Source organism: Aythya fuligula, chromosome 3, assembly GCF_009819795.1.
Source record: "Aythya fuligula isolate bAytFul2 chromosome 3, bAytFul2.pri, whole genome shotgun sequence".
Taxonomy (NCBI): domain Eukaryota; kingdom Metazoa; phylum Chordata; class Aves; order Anseriformes; family Anatidae; genus Aythya; species Aythya fuligula.
Window position 1 is genome coordinate 10729752 of NC_045561.1, and position 16383 is coordinate 10746134.

Consider the following 16383-nt stretch of genomic DNA (forward strand, 5'->3'; position numbering starts at 1 on the left):
GGTGGAAATACAAAGCAGGAGAGAGCCCGAGAGCAGGCGCTCATTAGCTTTTGTCTGTCAGCAAGTTGGGAACGTGCATTGCTCGGGCTGTTATAAAAGGCCCTTGTTAAGTAATCATATTTCTCTTGCATAAGTGTTTGCTTTCTGAAGGCTTTGGCCAATCAGAGGCTGCAGCTCACGGACAGAGAGCAGTTCTAACTACAGTGATTTGTTTTTAAATAATGCACAAGTATTAATCTGCTGAAAGTTCTGTAAAATCTCTATAGATAAGCCTGAGCAGCGGAGACGTCAGCGCCGATGGTAGCTGAACTACAGCTGTAAGACTGCCAAAAAACTCTGAACTGTGCGGATCGTTGTGAGTAATATTTCTGATCCTTCTAAAGGGTGTTTGTGGCTGATTACTGCAGGCAGGGAAATATTGCAGGCTCTCATTGCCAGCAATAAATTAGAGGGAGACCAGAGGTGAGAGACAGGCAGTGAAACTATTGACTGGCCTTAAAGTAATGCTTTCCTCCTAGACTTCCGTAAGCAAGTATGCATTTCTCTGAAGCTGGGTAATCAAGTCTATTCCAAATATGCTAATAAAAAAAGTGTGGTATTGAATTCAATTACAGGACTGTCAGGACAACGTAGATTTGGCCAGACAAGTGAGATCAAAGGACCATCTAGCCACGTATACTGGCTCAGAGCGGCCAACAATCTATATTCAAGGAAAAAAATTAAAGACTAAGGTAAGCACACAGTGATATTTCTTCTACCGTGTTTTCCTGGTTTTCAGAATTCTGCAGAGCAGTCTTTTTCTGGAGTCAGAAAACGTATTTTTAGTAGTACTTGTGGATTTTTCTTTTCAGAATTTGCTGGCTCAGTATATTTCTGAGGACACAAGTTGTTTGGGGATTGACTGACAAATCTCATCAGGAAGTCTCATCAGGATTTGATATCTTTAGTTAATTGAGTTTTATGCAAGATTTTCATGAAAATAAATGGATAGCTTTCCTTTTAAATGGAATTGAAAAGAAAAGGCTTGCACAAATTTAGCACAAGTTTCCTATCCCACTTCCTTGTGATGTATCTGGATGTAGCTAAATCCATGAACAAAGCCCGGAACTGTAAAAACTATCCACTGAAGTGGGAACTGGAATTTATTAGTTAAATGCTGAGCAGCTTGGAACAACTGCTATTGTTCCTGCTGACCCTAGAAGACATTGAAGTGTCTCTGTATAGAAACGACAGTTGAAGTGCTGGGCTGTGAAGGGAAATAGTTATTGCCCATAGGGTGGATGCATGTATGCTCACTTCTACAGATGGAACAGAACTTTTTCTTGATATAACAATGATTTACTAGTGGAGACCATGTGGAGAGCTCAAGTGACTACTTAGAAACCTTGAAAAATGTAGTATATAGATTTTTACAGTCTATGGAGTTCATAAGACATGCTAAAGCATTTAAATCGTATTTGCAGTCAGTAGGAGGAGGTAATACCCCCATGAAAGGAAGTGATTATTTTGTAGTAGTTATGGGATTAGAGAGGTAAATGTGGAAAGCTATCCTGAACTAAAAGGAATTCAGCTGCAAAGCCAGATCTTAATATTTCATATTTCTTTTCAAAAGTGGAGGAAGTGCTAGGCCTGCTGGCTTGGGGATAAATGCAGCAGTGCTATAGCATAAGCTGGGACCCATCTTTTACACTTGCTTGCTAAGACTGCAACCCCCCTGCAATACTTCCCCAGGCACACTTGAGCTATAGCATTTGCCCTGCACTATACCAGTAAGGGATGGGTGGTGACAGTGGACTAATTGCTGCATACTCATGGATTGCTATTTGGCTTCTGAAATCTAGAAAGAGTTTTTTGCTTTTGTGGTTCAAGTTTGTCCAGAAACAAGGCAGCATTCCCAAGTGTTTGTAGCACATGCTCTCCATCTGAAACTTGTATGGGGTCTCCAGCCATTACAGTCTGGGGGGTGGCAAAGGGAGTTAACAGCCTGTAATGGATGTTGTGAGACAGCTTTTTCACCAGACCATTAGATCAATTTATGGATCTAGAGAGTTGTTTTTTTTTTTTTTTTTTTAACTCATGAGAGACTATTTAAGATGCTACTATTAGAAATCTCTGAGTTGTCTGGTGAGTAACCCAGGGAAGTATCAGTCGTTTGCCCTGTTTTGGACTGTTCTCAGAGGATGCTGGCTCAAACATCCACCTAGTCAGTGTAAGGCCTCTCTTGTTCTTAAGTACATATGGGATTCTTTCGTCTCCTTTCCATCTTTGAGTTGTGAAGCTTTCCTCTGCAATTAAAATGGTTAACAGATTCATCAAAAATAAAATAAAATACAGCTAATAGCAGCTAAAACTGGAATATTTAAAATATTTCTTTTTTCTAAAATGGTCTCTGGGATGTGAAACAAACCTAGGCATACATTAGGATAGCCAAACAATATTTCTAATCTGTTGCAGGATAAAATGGACTCTATATACAAGCTGAAGATTTTTGTGATGCTTTTGTCTCAAGCTACTTTCACAGTCATGGTGATACTGAATGCTGGAAATGCCACTGGATTATTCAAAGGTAATGCAAGCAAATAGTCATTGTTTAGTAGTCATTGTTTAGAGAGGTAGATCTTGTGTATCATATCACTTTATGGTATAATGGTGCCTTAGGTGAGCTCTATTTCCCTTCTCCAAATACACCCTTATCAGAGCAAGGAAGAAGCAGCTAGTGCATCCTCCAGGTGTTACAGACAGGTGCCTGAGCCCTTTCCAGTCCTTTTAAATTAAAGTAGTCTTGTCCCTGGTGAACCTGGATCTAGCTGTGGGTGAAAAGCAATTTTTACATATATTGCACTTGTGTCCCTGGCTGAAGCTGTTCAGGCCCTGTTTATAGAGGGCAGTGGTTCTTGGTTTGAACACTATCCAGCTGAGTCTGTCAGAAGTGGATGCTGTGCTTCTCTCTGGCTCTTACATGTAACTGGCTTTTCTGGTTCTGTGCAAGAAGAAGATGCTCAGGGTTCCCCACAAGGGATAGTGATCCCATAATGGGTTTTTAAAGGCAAGGCAATTGCAGCATGTGGTTTGTTTTCAACAAGGGCATCCTCTCCCTTGTTTTCAACAAGGGCATCTCCCTCAGATCTATTGAGGTGTGGACTAAGCCTTGAGGAAGATTGCAGGGTGAGAAAACCAACAGTCTTTCTCCATCCTCAGTATGTAGTAACACATTAGTCTGCAATAACATTCACCACTGTAGGTCTGTTCCGGACAACCCCTGGAAACATCTCAGATAAGTACAACACTGACTTCACACCAGCTGGCTGGACTTTCCTCATCTGGAATGTCATCTATGCCTGGCAGCTTGCCTGGCTCCTGTACGCCTTGTCAGGGATCTGTCGAAGGTATTTTCCACGCTCATGGTACAAATGATGGGGGGTGGCTCTTCCCTGCTGTGGCTTGGCCCATTACCCCACTTTTCTGGGGTAAAAAGGCAGAGTAAAATCACTGCCATTCCTTTTGACTTAAGAGGCTGAAGCTCTGGAGCTTCTTCTAGGCTCAATCCAAAGCTGGAAAGCAGTTTGAAGGTGTATGCTCTAATATGTGGGCAGGTTACAAAGTAAACTGTTCTGTTAAACTGTTCTGTGATGCCTGGCTTCTGCTGATTCACATGATCTGATGCAGCCGCTCAGTCACTACTAGATACTGCAAATCCACAGGGGCAAAATTTCTGAAAGACAAAGCTAATCCTTTGAGTTTATTCTCTGGCAGAGGTTAGAGAATCAACACTGACAAGTCTCTCGGGTCACTGAATTGGATTTGAAGCTTTTCCCGGGGCTATGAGTTCAATAACTGCCTCATGAGTTATCTGTAACATTATGTGGTAATTCCTGATAGGTTTTCAAGGGGGACCATGGATTACTTAGTTTGAGTCTTGTGTATTTACTGTTTTTACATGGCATATAAGAAGTCTTAGTTGACAGTGGCCAATGCTGAAAGAAAAATGGAGTGTTTAAGATTGATCAAGTCCATGTATGTGTGTACACACATACACAAATATACACTCACACTATGATCCTGTAAGCCTTTTTTCCCCAGGAATTGGGCAAAAATCCCCATGACCATTGCTGCCACCACCAATGGCATAAACTTTGGAGCACCTGTGGAGCAGTCAGTCTCTAGCACCCACTAAATCAGTGATAACTGCAGTGGTGGTGCAGAGACCAGCAAGGAGTTCTGTACCACAAGGCATTCTTTTGATGGGGAAAGCCACAGGGATTATATTTTATCTCTGAAAAGGATGTGGAAGTAAAATAGTCTAATTTGAGCTGAAGTGCCCAACTGAAACATGAATTTCCTGTTAGCATGAGGACAATGAGGCCAGGAGTGCTTGGCTGTTCAATGCAGGCCTTGTTTTTCTTTTTCCATACCCACTTTTTCCTGACAGGAATGAACTTGGATGTGTATACATAAAGCCAGACTTGTTGCCAATACCTTTTTACGTGGCATGGATTCTAAATAATGGACTCAACGTTGGATGGCTATTTCTGTGGGACCGAGAGTAAGTCATGTTTTTTTGTACAGGTTTTCTAACCCTCATGATGGGACTGCCCCAGTGCTTAATTTTAACCATTTTCCCCTGTGTGTGAATGCTTAATCACACCTGCATGAAACTGTATGGCAGGTCTTTAGTGAAAAGTAGCATTCATAAAAAAAAATGTTAAGGGTTTTACACAATGTTTTCATCTTGTCCATGAGGTGGATTGGTTGTTGAAGCCTAACATCTCCTCAAAGCTGCAGTTCTTCAGTGTTTTTTATCCCACAGATAAGACAAGAGCTATGACACCCTTCATAAATGCAGTTAAGCTCCTTGCTTTGGATTGTTTTCATAATCATGCTCACACGAAGGGCTTATAATAGCACCACTGTCAAGAGGTGAAGAAATCAGCCGCAGTCAGGAAAATAATAACTTAATCATTAAGAGTAAAACAGCGTGTCAAAATGAGGGCTACACATAGTGATTACCTTTAATAAAGGCTTGATTAGCTTAAAGTCAGTAAAGGCCAAACAGTAAAACTACGAATTAAGGTATTGTGACACCACTAAAAATGCACTGTATGCCATGTGTATGTGTGTATTCTTTGTCCTAGATACCTCCTCCCAGCCCTGGTGATCCTGGTAGCCCTCACTCTTACCACATATGCCGCTCTCTTCATCTCACACAGAGCCTTGAGTATCCATTCCTCGTGGTTTGTGAAGGGTCACAAAGCTGAACTCTGGCTCATCCGGATCCTGGTAGGTGGCATTTAGGAAATTGCACAGTTAGTAAGTGCTCAAAACAAACAAGCAGGAAAAAACAACCCACACCTCTGTGTAGTGCTAAAGGTATTGAGAATGAAAGACTCAAGGGCAGGAGATAGGGAAGGGGGGATCTCTGCCCTGGCTCTAACTTGCAGGAGCACATAGGCTTAATTGTAGCTCAGTTTCTGGTCAGACATGATGGGAATGAATCAGCCAGTTATATCCCCCTCACTTCTCTAGCTGCTGCAGAGTGAAGTTTTCAGTGAAGCATTTTAGCCCAGATCTGTGTGTGGTGGGGACAGGAGCACTTCTCCCAGAAGTGGGGGAATCACAATTCCTAAGGGTGACTTCTGTTATTGTGGCTGATAGAGATGTCCTCAGCATCTGACTAGTAAAAATTGTATTATATAAGGGGGTTAGGGTTTCAACCTTCCCGAGTTTTGCCAAATTCTGGTGGAAAATGACTTTTCTGCTGTCCCTGAAGAGAGTGGGTATATATATTCAGCAAACCACACAGAAAGAATAAAATAAATGTACACCATCACGCCTTGATCCCTCCCTGTGCCCTCCTCAGATCTGCTACCCCAAATCCTTCCTCCCCCACCCAGGAGCCCTCACACTACAGATCTTCTCCTTGCTGCTGTGTGTGCTTTAACTGCCTTTGGTTCCTTCGCTTGACGTTGGTGTTGCTCAGTGAGAAACTGGGTCAGCTGAAAAAGCACATCCAAGGAGCCAGGAGGGTTGTCAGCAGAGAGGGAGTCTCCAAAGCTGGGAGCCCATACGTAAAGGTTCCTACCCACCCTGCTGGAAATATTTCTAAGTCTCTTGGCACAAATTGGGAGTGGGCATTGTTTTGTGTACCCTTGCATTTTGGTTCCTGAGACACAAGACAAGAGTAACACGGGGAATTGGGAGTAGCTGGGCTCCCTGTCCTTGCTCCAGAGTGACTCCAGCTCTCAATATTGCCTGCGGCAGGTTCCACATAGCAAATGTGCTTGCTGGGAGGTTTTTGAGATTCAAAACCTGTTTTCTCTCTGCCACTTAAGGCAGCCTGCAACAACAGGGCTGAGCAGCCAGGCAGACTGTGTACTTTGGGGTGTGTGTGTGACATAACCACTGGGGCTGCAGGGCTTCGTATGGGGAATCCTGCAGTTGCCACTGGGGTGGATCTTGTGGGTATTTTGGCGACTCCAAAGCCTCAGCAAAACAAGAAAGAAATGACACTAGTAATTGCTATTTTATCCCTGTTTGTCTTCTTGCTGTGTGGCAGGTCCAGAATGGGCTGGCGCTGTATGCCACATGGACCACCATTGCCTCTCTGCTGAATTTTGCTGTTGTGTTGATCTACAAGTGGAATGTGTCCAACGAGATAGCAACTACTACCTCTCTGAGCATCCTTACTCTCCTCCTACTAATATGGTAAGCAACCTCCTGGCTTCCCGCCTGGCTTGAAGGAGCCCTTCTACCTCTAACATCACAAACAGATTGGATCGTCTGCCCCAATTCATTAATAATATCTGTCCCTGTACTGACACTGAGTACGATGGCCTCTGCAATTCATAGCTCACTTCTTGACTATTTATTTCTCCTCTCAATGAATGAAAACCTCCCCTCAAAAGCAATTTTGTCACCTCGGTGTAATGTACCCCATGGGGTGTTACATCAAGCAGTAAGCACCCATTCTCCATAGCGCAGCCCCAACTTTGAATGAAGCAAGAAAGTTTTTGGGTGTATTGAATTTAACCTTCTCCTTTATAACCCTCCAGTTGTAGAAAATTTGTATCAAACATGGTTTTACTTTTTCCTTAAACTTACCATCGATAACTTTTCATTTAATCTTATCAATTTTAGTAAATGAAAGATTCTTGGACCCTGCTCTATGCTCCACATTGACCTGTGGCAAAACATTCCAAGTCTGATTCTTTTCTTACATTTCCTCCCCTTCCCCACCATATAAAACTTATAGCTTGATCACGTGTCACTTCTTACTTCACAGGTTTTATCAAGAAAACTTCTTTCTTGACAAGTACGTCTGTTATAACCTCACTATCTACCCAGTGGTCATAGTGGCTCTGGCTGGCAGCGCGTGCAAGAACTTCTCACTCTCATCCCCAACCACCAACGGCATTTTTATAGGTGAATCTTTTTGGACTGTTTCCAGTTCTTATAAAAGATAAGAAGAAGGCCAGTAAACAGTTCTACTTCTCTCCTGTGTATTAGGAGCAGAAAGACAGACTTTCCTTTTGAATAATAGAATTTAAAAATAAAAACCAGAGCTAGAGATTTGTTAGAAGGCATTTCACTTTACAAACTAAAGAGTGGAGCAGGGTGCTTCCCTTTGCAATTGAAATTATTGCCCATGAGCCCTTAGGCTTGGAATCAAACTTTGTTGCCTCCAATTCACTTCCAGGTGCATTAAATTTGCCCTACAATTGTCCACCTGTGCTGTTTCAGAGAAGTTTGCCAGTTTTGGGTCCTCTGCTGGTAGCTCCCTGCCCTCTGACCCACGGCAGGCCAACAGAAAAGCAGGGCTGGGCTGGAGACTGGATTTTGCCTTGTACCACCTGGGATACAGGGCAGTGCTTTAATTTCTGACCCAAGGAGAAGCTGTAGCTGAATTCCACAATGCAAAGCCTTGCACATGTTCCCCTCCTATATAGAGCCCAGGCTAGCCTTGACAAGTTTTGCCAGGATTATTTGGTTGCTGCAGGCCACTGTAGCTGAGCTGGATGTAGTCATACATCGTAAAAGGGCTTAAGCTGTATAAATCCTGTACAGTCAACAGCCTGGTAAAAGCTATGCCACCATGAGTAGTTTCATGCTGGCATGAAAGGGACTGAGACGCACAGACTCTCAACCCTGCTGTAGCAATTTGGGATTCCTATTCCCACCACAGGATCAGCAGAAGGGAGTGTAGTGCCACCCTACAGCCTTCCCAGTGCCACATACCAGTGGTTAAATTCCTAGACTTGCACCAGTACCATCATCAAAGCCACTTCAATACATGTTCTCCTTCTGTAGTAAGGGCAGGGTGGGCAGCTGGGAGCCAGATCTTGCCTAAAAGCAGCCAGCAGGATTTAGCAGAGCTTGTCTGCTAAAGCCACGAGGCCACAGGTGGCTCCTGTCCTAATAGTTATGGCCACCAGGAATGTGAAGGTGTGTAATCTCTGGCAGACAGCTGTGTTCCTGCAGGAGGTGCTTCCACTGCTTTTATACCAGCAAAACTTCATTCTTAGTGGTTCAGCTTGTTTGGCTGGTAGGACAAGAATGTGCTTTTCCCAAACTAGTGCATGTTTCTTTATATAGTTCAACTATTCTTGGATTGTTTGGTTCATGTAATGCATTTTTATGCCTGTGTCCGTAAGATCTACCCCTTTTACACATCCCTTGACTGGGAAGCATTGGGCTGGCTTTACTGGAGAGCAGTGAAGCTTTGAAATCTGTGCCTTTCTCCACAGCAACTCCCTCATGGATGTTTCTGATGGGGGTATTGGCTCCTCTATAGCATTCTTTGTTTTTGTCCTGAGCACTTTCCCTGAATGCCTGCTGTATTGGGAGCTAGGGCGTGACAAGGGAGCACTGACTTTCTCTCCTGTGCTAATGTATTTGTGTTTCTCTTCCAGTTACACTGCTGGCAGTGACTTGTTTTATCTTTGCTGTTCGCCTGGGGTTAGTCATCTGGAGGCACTGTAAGAGACCACTGGAAGCACCAAGAACCCCACATCCATCAGGCACAGTGGCCTGAGACCTCTCACATGGTGATGTTGTGGCAGATACTTCAGAGGGAGAAAAGACAATTGGGCATCCTGTATCCATTGCTCCTTCCTTCCAGTATCAATTGTCTTTTTTTCTCCTCTTTCTTTGTTCTGAATTATTGTGGCTTGTGTCTACAAATTGGCTCTTCTCCCATTTCTCTCAGATCAGCTAGGCACAGCCCCACCTTGAATCTGCACCCTCCTTCATTTATTTCAACTCTGCATCAGTGGAGGAAGAGGTCCTGCAGCTGAGCAGCTCTGAAAACCTTCCTGATGACTAAGCTGGGGCTCTGCTCCTTCCAGTGTGATGAAGGCTGTCAAGAGATGCCTGGCAGGCTTGCACAGACAGTTGCCCACAGTCTTTCCCTGAGATTTTGTTATGTTAAAGTGCATCTCTGGGTGAACCATCCCTGGGAGCTGTGGTGGGCAGTGGGAGGCTTCATTCCTTACTGACTTTGGCCAGCGGCCATCCAGCACTGGGCATCTGCAAGCCTCAGCCCTCCCTTTCCTGCTTGTCACAATGAGAACAGATGCTGCAAATCTAGAGACTGACTCTTGAGGTGTTAATTCTAATGTATGATGTGCAAGAGCAGGGTGGAGGGGTGGCACAACTGCAAGTCTTCAACCTATTTCAGGTTATTGTAGCTCCGATGACTAAAAATTGAAGATACGTTCGCTTTTCAGTATATATTATGGTCTCTGGGCCTCTGCCTTGTTTTTTCCTGACTTTCTCAGCTAAGTTTGTTACTGTGGCAGTGACTCCATCTGTGGACCTGCAATAACAGGGATCTGTGCCTCTCCTGCTCCACCTGTAAGACAAATGAGATCTGGGTCAGGAGGGAGCAGTGGGTTGCTTTTCCCTGAGCTGTGCAGTGCACAACTTGTGCTGGCTGCCTGCCTCCTGCTGGAGAACAGCTTGTAGCTGCTCTGGCAGGAGCTCAGACATAACGACAAGATGATGCCTGATTGGAGTTGAAGCCTGCTCCTTCAAAGGGTGCCCATTTAAAAATTAAACTCTTTTTTTTTTTTTTTTTTTGGACTAGGTAGAGTGAGTTCATCCTAGCTGAGTGCTTTGTCACATGGCTCCGCCGCTGTGGACTTGGTATTAGGAAGGCTGAGGACAAATTGATTGCATTGTCAGACCACTGCCTCTCTTTCCTGGGTGGTGTTGGGAAAGTTTTCCCAAATTGCTGCTGCTTTCACATACTGAATACCTTGCAGTGTTATTACAAAGGTGAATTCTCTTAAAGTAGACTCTCTTTTACATTTAACAAACACAACCTATGTTATGCAATTCTTGTCCCTCTCTTGCATTTTATTTTTAAATAAAGTTGCTAATGCCAGTGTTCTGTGTCAATATGCAAGCACATCACTTCTGTAAACCCTACACATGCCTAAAACAGAGCTCCTGGCTCCTACTTTGTTTGTGCCCTGTCTTCTGCAGGGACCCCTGTGCCTTGCTGGAGCTGCCCCTCCTTGTGGGGCTGCGCAGGAGCATTGCTGCTCCTAATCCCACCCTCACCACCCCAAAACAAGCTGCAAAGAGCTCCTCAGAGGCCTGTTTCTGAGCGCTGCTGAGGAGCCGCAGCAGCGCCACGTTCATCTTGTGCAGACCTCCCTGCAAGAAATCCCCTGGCAACGGCCCCAAAATGCTAGGGCTGGGTGAGCCCCTACCCCGGCCACCCACAACTAAGCTCCTGGCCCCCAAACCTCCTTCCAGCCTCGTTTCCCCAGAGCTGGGGCAGGCAGACGTTCCCACAGCCGTCCTGCCACAGTGAGCCCCTGCCAGCTCTGGGAAAAGCAGCTTTCCTTGCATCAGTGGCACGAACAGGAGCCTAAAAATATCAGCACCCCCCCCCCCACCCCTTTCCTTTTAGCTGGGGGGAAAACAGGGTTGAAAACTAACAGAGTGAACCTTCCCCTTCTAGTTCGCAGCGTGCTATTTTTAAAGGCCGTTTCTTCTGAAATGCCTCGTTTCCAGTTGTTTTCCAAAACCAGAAATACCAATGATGCGCGTTTTTCCCCACAGCGGATCATTCAACAAAGCTGCGTTTCACGAAGCCCCGAGCCTGCCAACATTTTCGCAAAAATAATCTGCCCAGCCTTTGTTTTCATGAGCGATTATCGGATTTGGGTGAATTTTACTGGATTTAAAATTTCTTGGAAAGCTGGTGGCATTAGGAGTACAAAGCCTTTTAAAAAAAAAAAAAAAAAAGAGTTTGTTGTTGTTTCTTATCTCTCTCTTTTATTTTATTTTATTTTATTTTTTTTTTTTTTTAACTGAAAAATGTAACTCAGGGCCCTGTTAACTGCCCATATGTCTCTCCTAGCCCAGTCTAGGATGAAACCTGAATCCCCCGGTTTCCTTGCCTCCCCGTGGGGCTGGAGGTTGGAGCCACCTGGAGGATGACTGGAGCTGGAAGATGTGTGGAGCTGGTGGAGCTGGACACCGTGAGGTTCCTTGCAGGGAAAAATGAGGATCGGCTGAGCCACCACCAGGTAGGCAATCCAGTGCTGAGCCTGGGGTACCTCTTTCTGCTGGCTGGGGCCGGCTCCAGCTCGTCCTTCCTCATCCTCCGTGCACGGCAGCCTCTATCCGAGGAAGGTAAGGGATTGTCCATCAGTTTAGCGCTGTTTGCTCCAGAGGGCTGGATGTTACCAAAGCTGTGAGACAGTCGTGTTCAGTAAAAATTCCTGGGGAAATCTGACTTGGAAGAACATCGCATCGAAGTAGCTGTGGGTCAGGGGAAATATGCATTTGAACCGAGTGAGCAAATATATTAATTCAAAAGGAATTAAACAAAATAATAATAAAAAGGCTGTAAGGTCCTGGGTCAGGCTCTCATTAAAGTCTGAGACTTCCAAAGAAAAACATGGCTCATTTCTCAGATTAGGACTCATCTCGTTCCTCTTTGGTGACCCCTAGAACGGAGGAGTTGCTGGGCTCCACAGCTCAGGGCATGGTGCTCCTCCCGTGATGGTTCTGGCCGTGTGTGGAGCTTGGTGTTCCTCCTGTGGTGGTCCTGCTCTGCAATTTGGTGCTCCTCCCATGAGGAGCTCATCCTCTGGGCTTGGGGCAAACCCTGGCTGTGCCTCCACTGCCTTATCTGCAAAGCCGAGAGGAACAGGAGCAGCCTCTGCGTGGAGGACAGCGAAGATCTGCAGATAACAGCGCCAAAAACGACCGGCGATGATTAAAGGGATGCACGCCCTTTGCTGTGCGCGCAGTCTAAACATGCACGGGCCATCCCGGGCCCTTTGAAAGCTGTTAGATGCTTTAAAGCTAAATATTTATTTTATCTGCACAGAGTGGGGACAGCCCTGTGTTGGGAGATTAGCTCAGCTCCCTCTGTCAAAGACATCTCGGCGAGGAGTCACAGGATCGGGCATGAACATGTGGGAAAAAATGCTGGATGAGCGCGAGATCCTGACCCTGCTCCCAGCAGAGCCTGCAGGGGCACACATCAGCCTCGGGAGCTGGAAACTTTGCCTCAAAACCCTGAGTGTCCACACCAGAAAGCTGTGTTTTTTCTTGCCTCTTGGGGAAGAAAGGAGCTCAAAAGCCCTCGGTTATGTTTAAGGCACTGAGAGAAGATGCAGCTCGCTTGGGACGGGACTGACTGGGGCCAGGGAGCATTGGAGGTGGTGGTGACACTATTTGGCAACTCGATTCGTCTTGATGTTGTTCTAATAGCTTTAAAAACTGGGCGGTGCTGGAAAGTATTTGGCTTCAGTGACCCGTAACATGAATTATTTTCATCCAAGAGACAAAAAACCCCAGTGTTTGTGCCTGTGCCCATGTGCGTGGGTGTGAACTGGAGAGCAGAGCATCCCCTGGCTCCGCAGGCAGGGCTGGTGAGCACGACATCGGCATGCTGAGAGCTGGAAAACGCTGCTACTGCCTTCCCCAGCACCAACGTGTATTTTCCAGGAGCAGACCGAAGGAACAGCTTGCTATGGAAAGCCCCCGGGGCTTTGAGAGGAGCAGGGTGGCTGAGCAAAAATGTCCAAGAGCTACGAAACAGCTGGTTGGGCTTCCTCACCCCCAGGCTCTATCTTAATCCCATTAAAATCAAACTGGGGAAAGCTTCTGCCCACTGGTGGGACTTTGGGGCTGCCCTCCCTGCCAAACGCATCCTCCCAGCCGCCCCGCTGCTCTTTTGGGGACACCTTGCTCCCCACAGACGTTCCTGCTGGGTCGGCGTAGTGGGTTTTGTGGGCACCTCCTGGTCTGGCAGAAAGGGGTCACCGCGTAGCTGCAGGTGTCAGAGTGAAGGGGCCCCGTGCACCTCACCTGCATGAATCGGGTGCTCACACGTGGATTGGGTGCTTGGCTGTGAAATAATGAAGTGCACACAGGTAAATCTAATAGGAACACACATGTAAATTAACCGTGTGCTCGTGCACGAGCTGGCCAGGCGCTGTGCATGAATGAATTGGGTGCTCATGCACGAGCAAAGGTTGGGTGCTAATGCATGAACTCCTCCAGAGCCCATGTATGAATTCGTTGCTTGCTCATGCTTGAGCATTTTGGGTGCTCATGCATGAAGCAATTGGGCTCATCCATAAATTAATTGGGCGCTCATGCATCAGCTAATTGGGTCCTCATGCACGAATTAATTGGGGATTCTCGCACGAATTAATTCAATGCTTATGCATGAACGATTTGAGCTCCTGTGCATAAATTAATGGGGCACGCGTGCATGAATTAACTGGGTGCTCGTGCACAGACTATTTTGGCAATCACACCTGAACTAATCGACCCACCACGATGACCAGACTGGCTGAGGGCCACACGTGTCCTCCCTCACCCACTGAGCAGGCAGAGGCATTGCATGGGGCGGTGCTGGGATGCTGTGACGCTGTGGGAATTTCTCCCCCTACCCAAGAGGCGTCCCAAGACGTCTGCTCGGGAGGAGGACACCGCCCAACCTGCTCTGGGATGCACCCAGCTCAGAGCAGCAGGAGGAAAAGCCGCCTGCCTCACCCGGCTGGTGCGGTTTGTGAGGACGGGTGGAAAAACAAGGAGAAACCCTGCTGCACTTCCTCAAACGAGAACATCTCGTTCAGCCAAATGCAAAGCCGGTCCTCGAGGGCGCTCCTGAAGAGACGAGGAGACGGGGCGATGGCAACAACGCCGGTGCCCTGCTGGGAAAGTGGGAAAAGAAGCATTTGATAGTTATCACGGCCTTACCACAAAGCATATGCGTGCAGCATCATAGCAAGGGCTCCGTCAGTGCTTCTGCACTGCAGCTCTGGGGAATTTGGACTCGCAGCTGGCATCGGAGCGAGGTGTCCCTGATGCTGGAGCAGCTCCAGCCTGCAGTGGCGATGGGGACAGCAAAGGCAGGCAGCAGTGTCTGCCTGACCCTGCAGCAAACTCAAACCGGGAGAAGTGGCCGATGTCCATCTGCTTTCTGCAGAGCTGGGGTAGGTGTAACCATGCAGAGCTGGGAGGGGCATCCCGGATGGATGGTTTTGTTGGCAGAGCCCACCAGGAGAGGACTGAGACACCGAAGACAAAGCAGGTGAGGGCGCAGTGGGAGGAGAGCATCTGATGGAGCCCCAGCATCACCTCTCCTCTGCAAGAGGACTGCTTGGAGCTGTGCAGGGAATGACTTTTCAGGAGACCTGGATGGTGCCAAGGCCTGAAGGAAGACTTGAAGATTGTGGCAAACCCAGAAAAAAAAAAATAAAAAAAATCTATTGCCTTGGAAGAAAGCCCTACCTGAATCCATGTAGAAAAAACTTCATTGCCTGTAGCAGTGATGCCTGCTAAAGATCCTTCTTGAGATGCCTTCAGGCTGGGCCCAATTATTTTATTGAAAGCTGGGGGGGGCAATGCCCCAACCCCAACATCTGAGCAGGAGACTGGCTCCTCATTCTCACAGAGCCGATCCGCTTGCTCAGGCTGTGGCAGATCTGCTCTGCCAGGGCCCAGGAAGCTCTGAAGAGCCTCTTGAATGCTCTCGATGGCTTCTCAAGGTAAACATCTTATGCTGTGCATGCTGAAAATACCCACGGCACGGAGGCTTTAATGTGAAGAACCCCCAATGGAAAGCAAAGGAAGCAGGGGAGATGGCAAGCAGGCAAGGGGATGGAGCTGAAGCCTTGAAAGCCTTTTTCTTTCTGAAGCAGCCCCATCTCCGTTGCTGGAAAGCTCCTGCACAGCCAGAGAGCCACCCTGGAGCCTCTCCTCTCCCACGCTGTACAAAACCACGCATCGTATTCCCTATCAAAGGGCAATAAACACACTTCAAGTGTGTTTATCTCCTGGCTGACGAGCTCAGCTTAAAAGCTCAATTTGCTAAGCTGGAAGGAGCTCTGCCTCGGCGCAGCAAGCTCGCCGGGCTTCAGGAGGCTGTGCTGGAGAGCATCCACCCCGCGGCACAGAGCCATAATTCAGCCCCCGAGCCCAGCGCCCTGTGGCAGAGGCAGCACTGGGACTTTGAAGGGAGGAAGGAGGAGGCACCACGAGGTCCGGCCTCGTGGCTCCTGCCAGGATTGGAGGTGCTGGAGGTGCTGGGATGCTTTGGGAAGGAGCTGCAGACCCTACATGTACCCACAGAGGTGGCTGAGAGCAGCCCAGCATCCTCCTTCAGCCGAGCTCTGCTGGGGACACAGCACCTGCAGCACCAGCTAAAGCCACGCCAGGGCAAATCTATCACCCTACGAGGATGCTGAGGGCACGTCTGGATGTCTTCTGCTGGGATGTGACCCCTCCACGGCAGGTGAACCCATGCAAAGCAGGACAACTGGTCCCTCCTGACAGCTTGTGAGTGGCCGTGCCCTTCGTTCCAGCTGACCTCCTCTTCCTCTCAGCATTTCCCTGAGTTTTGGCGTAGCAGGGAGCTGCTAGATGGTTTCTCCTCCAAGAGCCACCACCACCACCACCACGCAGCATTGCCCCTGCAGGAAACGCCTCCCCAAAGAGCCCTTTTTTCCTCCCGTTTGGGATTGCAGCTGAAAACGCAGCACGGAAAGCTTCTCAGGCTGCAAAGGGGCTTTGAAGGGATGGTGTAGAGCACCATCTAGTGAAGGTCCATGAGGAAACCATCATCTGCAACCCCCTGAGGAGCTGCTAGTGCCTGCTGTGTCCTGTTCTTCCTCCTCCAGTGTGGAGAAACTCGGTCCCAGCTGCAAAGCTGATGGCAATCGGAGCGCAGCGCAGCTTCGTGGCTGCTTTTTTCCAGCTTTCTCCTGCCCCCCCGGTGGGAAGCAGGCAGCTAAATCAACATCACAACCTTTTTTTTCCTCTCTCTTCTCTTCTGAGGTGTGACCTCTCTACCTGCAACTTCAGCCCGAGCAGCTGGAGAGCTGCGATCCCCCTCGCAAAGCCCGTGAG

The 16383-nt window shown here is 47.5% G+C and overlaps 1 protein-coding gene across 1 annotated transcript; it reads left to right on the plus strand.

Annotated features, from left to right (window-relative positions):
- Positions 1–507: 507 nt before the first annotated feature.
- LOC116487718 lies at positions 508–10080 on the plus strand. The gene is made up of 9 exons (XM_032184866.1): positions 508–532; positions 615–731; positions 2455–2566; positions 3242–3386; positions 4430–4543; positions 5133–5277; positions 6554–6702; positions 7280–7419; positions 8907–10080. Exons 3-9 carry the CDS (start codon positions 2461–2463, stop codon positions 9026–9028), a joined length of 921 nt encoding a protein of 306 aa, XP_032040757.1. The 5' UTR covers positions 508–532; positions 615–731; positions 2455–2460; the 3' UTR covers positions 9029–10080.
- The last annotated feature ends 6303 nt before the right edge of the window (positions 10081–16383 follow it).

Bases quoted from the DNA above. Each gene is read 5' to 3' on its own strand.
- LOC116487718 (XM_032184866.1), top strand. From the start codon at position 2,461: ATGGACTCTATATACAAGCTGAAGATTTTTGTGATGCTTTTGTCTCAA. The intron at 5,278-6,553 runs GTAGGTGGCATT...GCTGTGTGGCAG, and splicing joins TCTGGCTCATCCGGATCCTG to GTCCAGAATGGGCTGGCGCT. The intron at 7,420-8,906 runs GTGAATCTTTTT...TTTCTCTTCCAG, and splicing joins CACCAACGGCATTTTTATAG to TTACACTGCTGGCAGTGACT.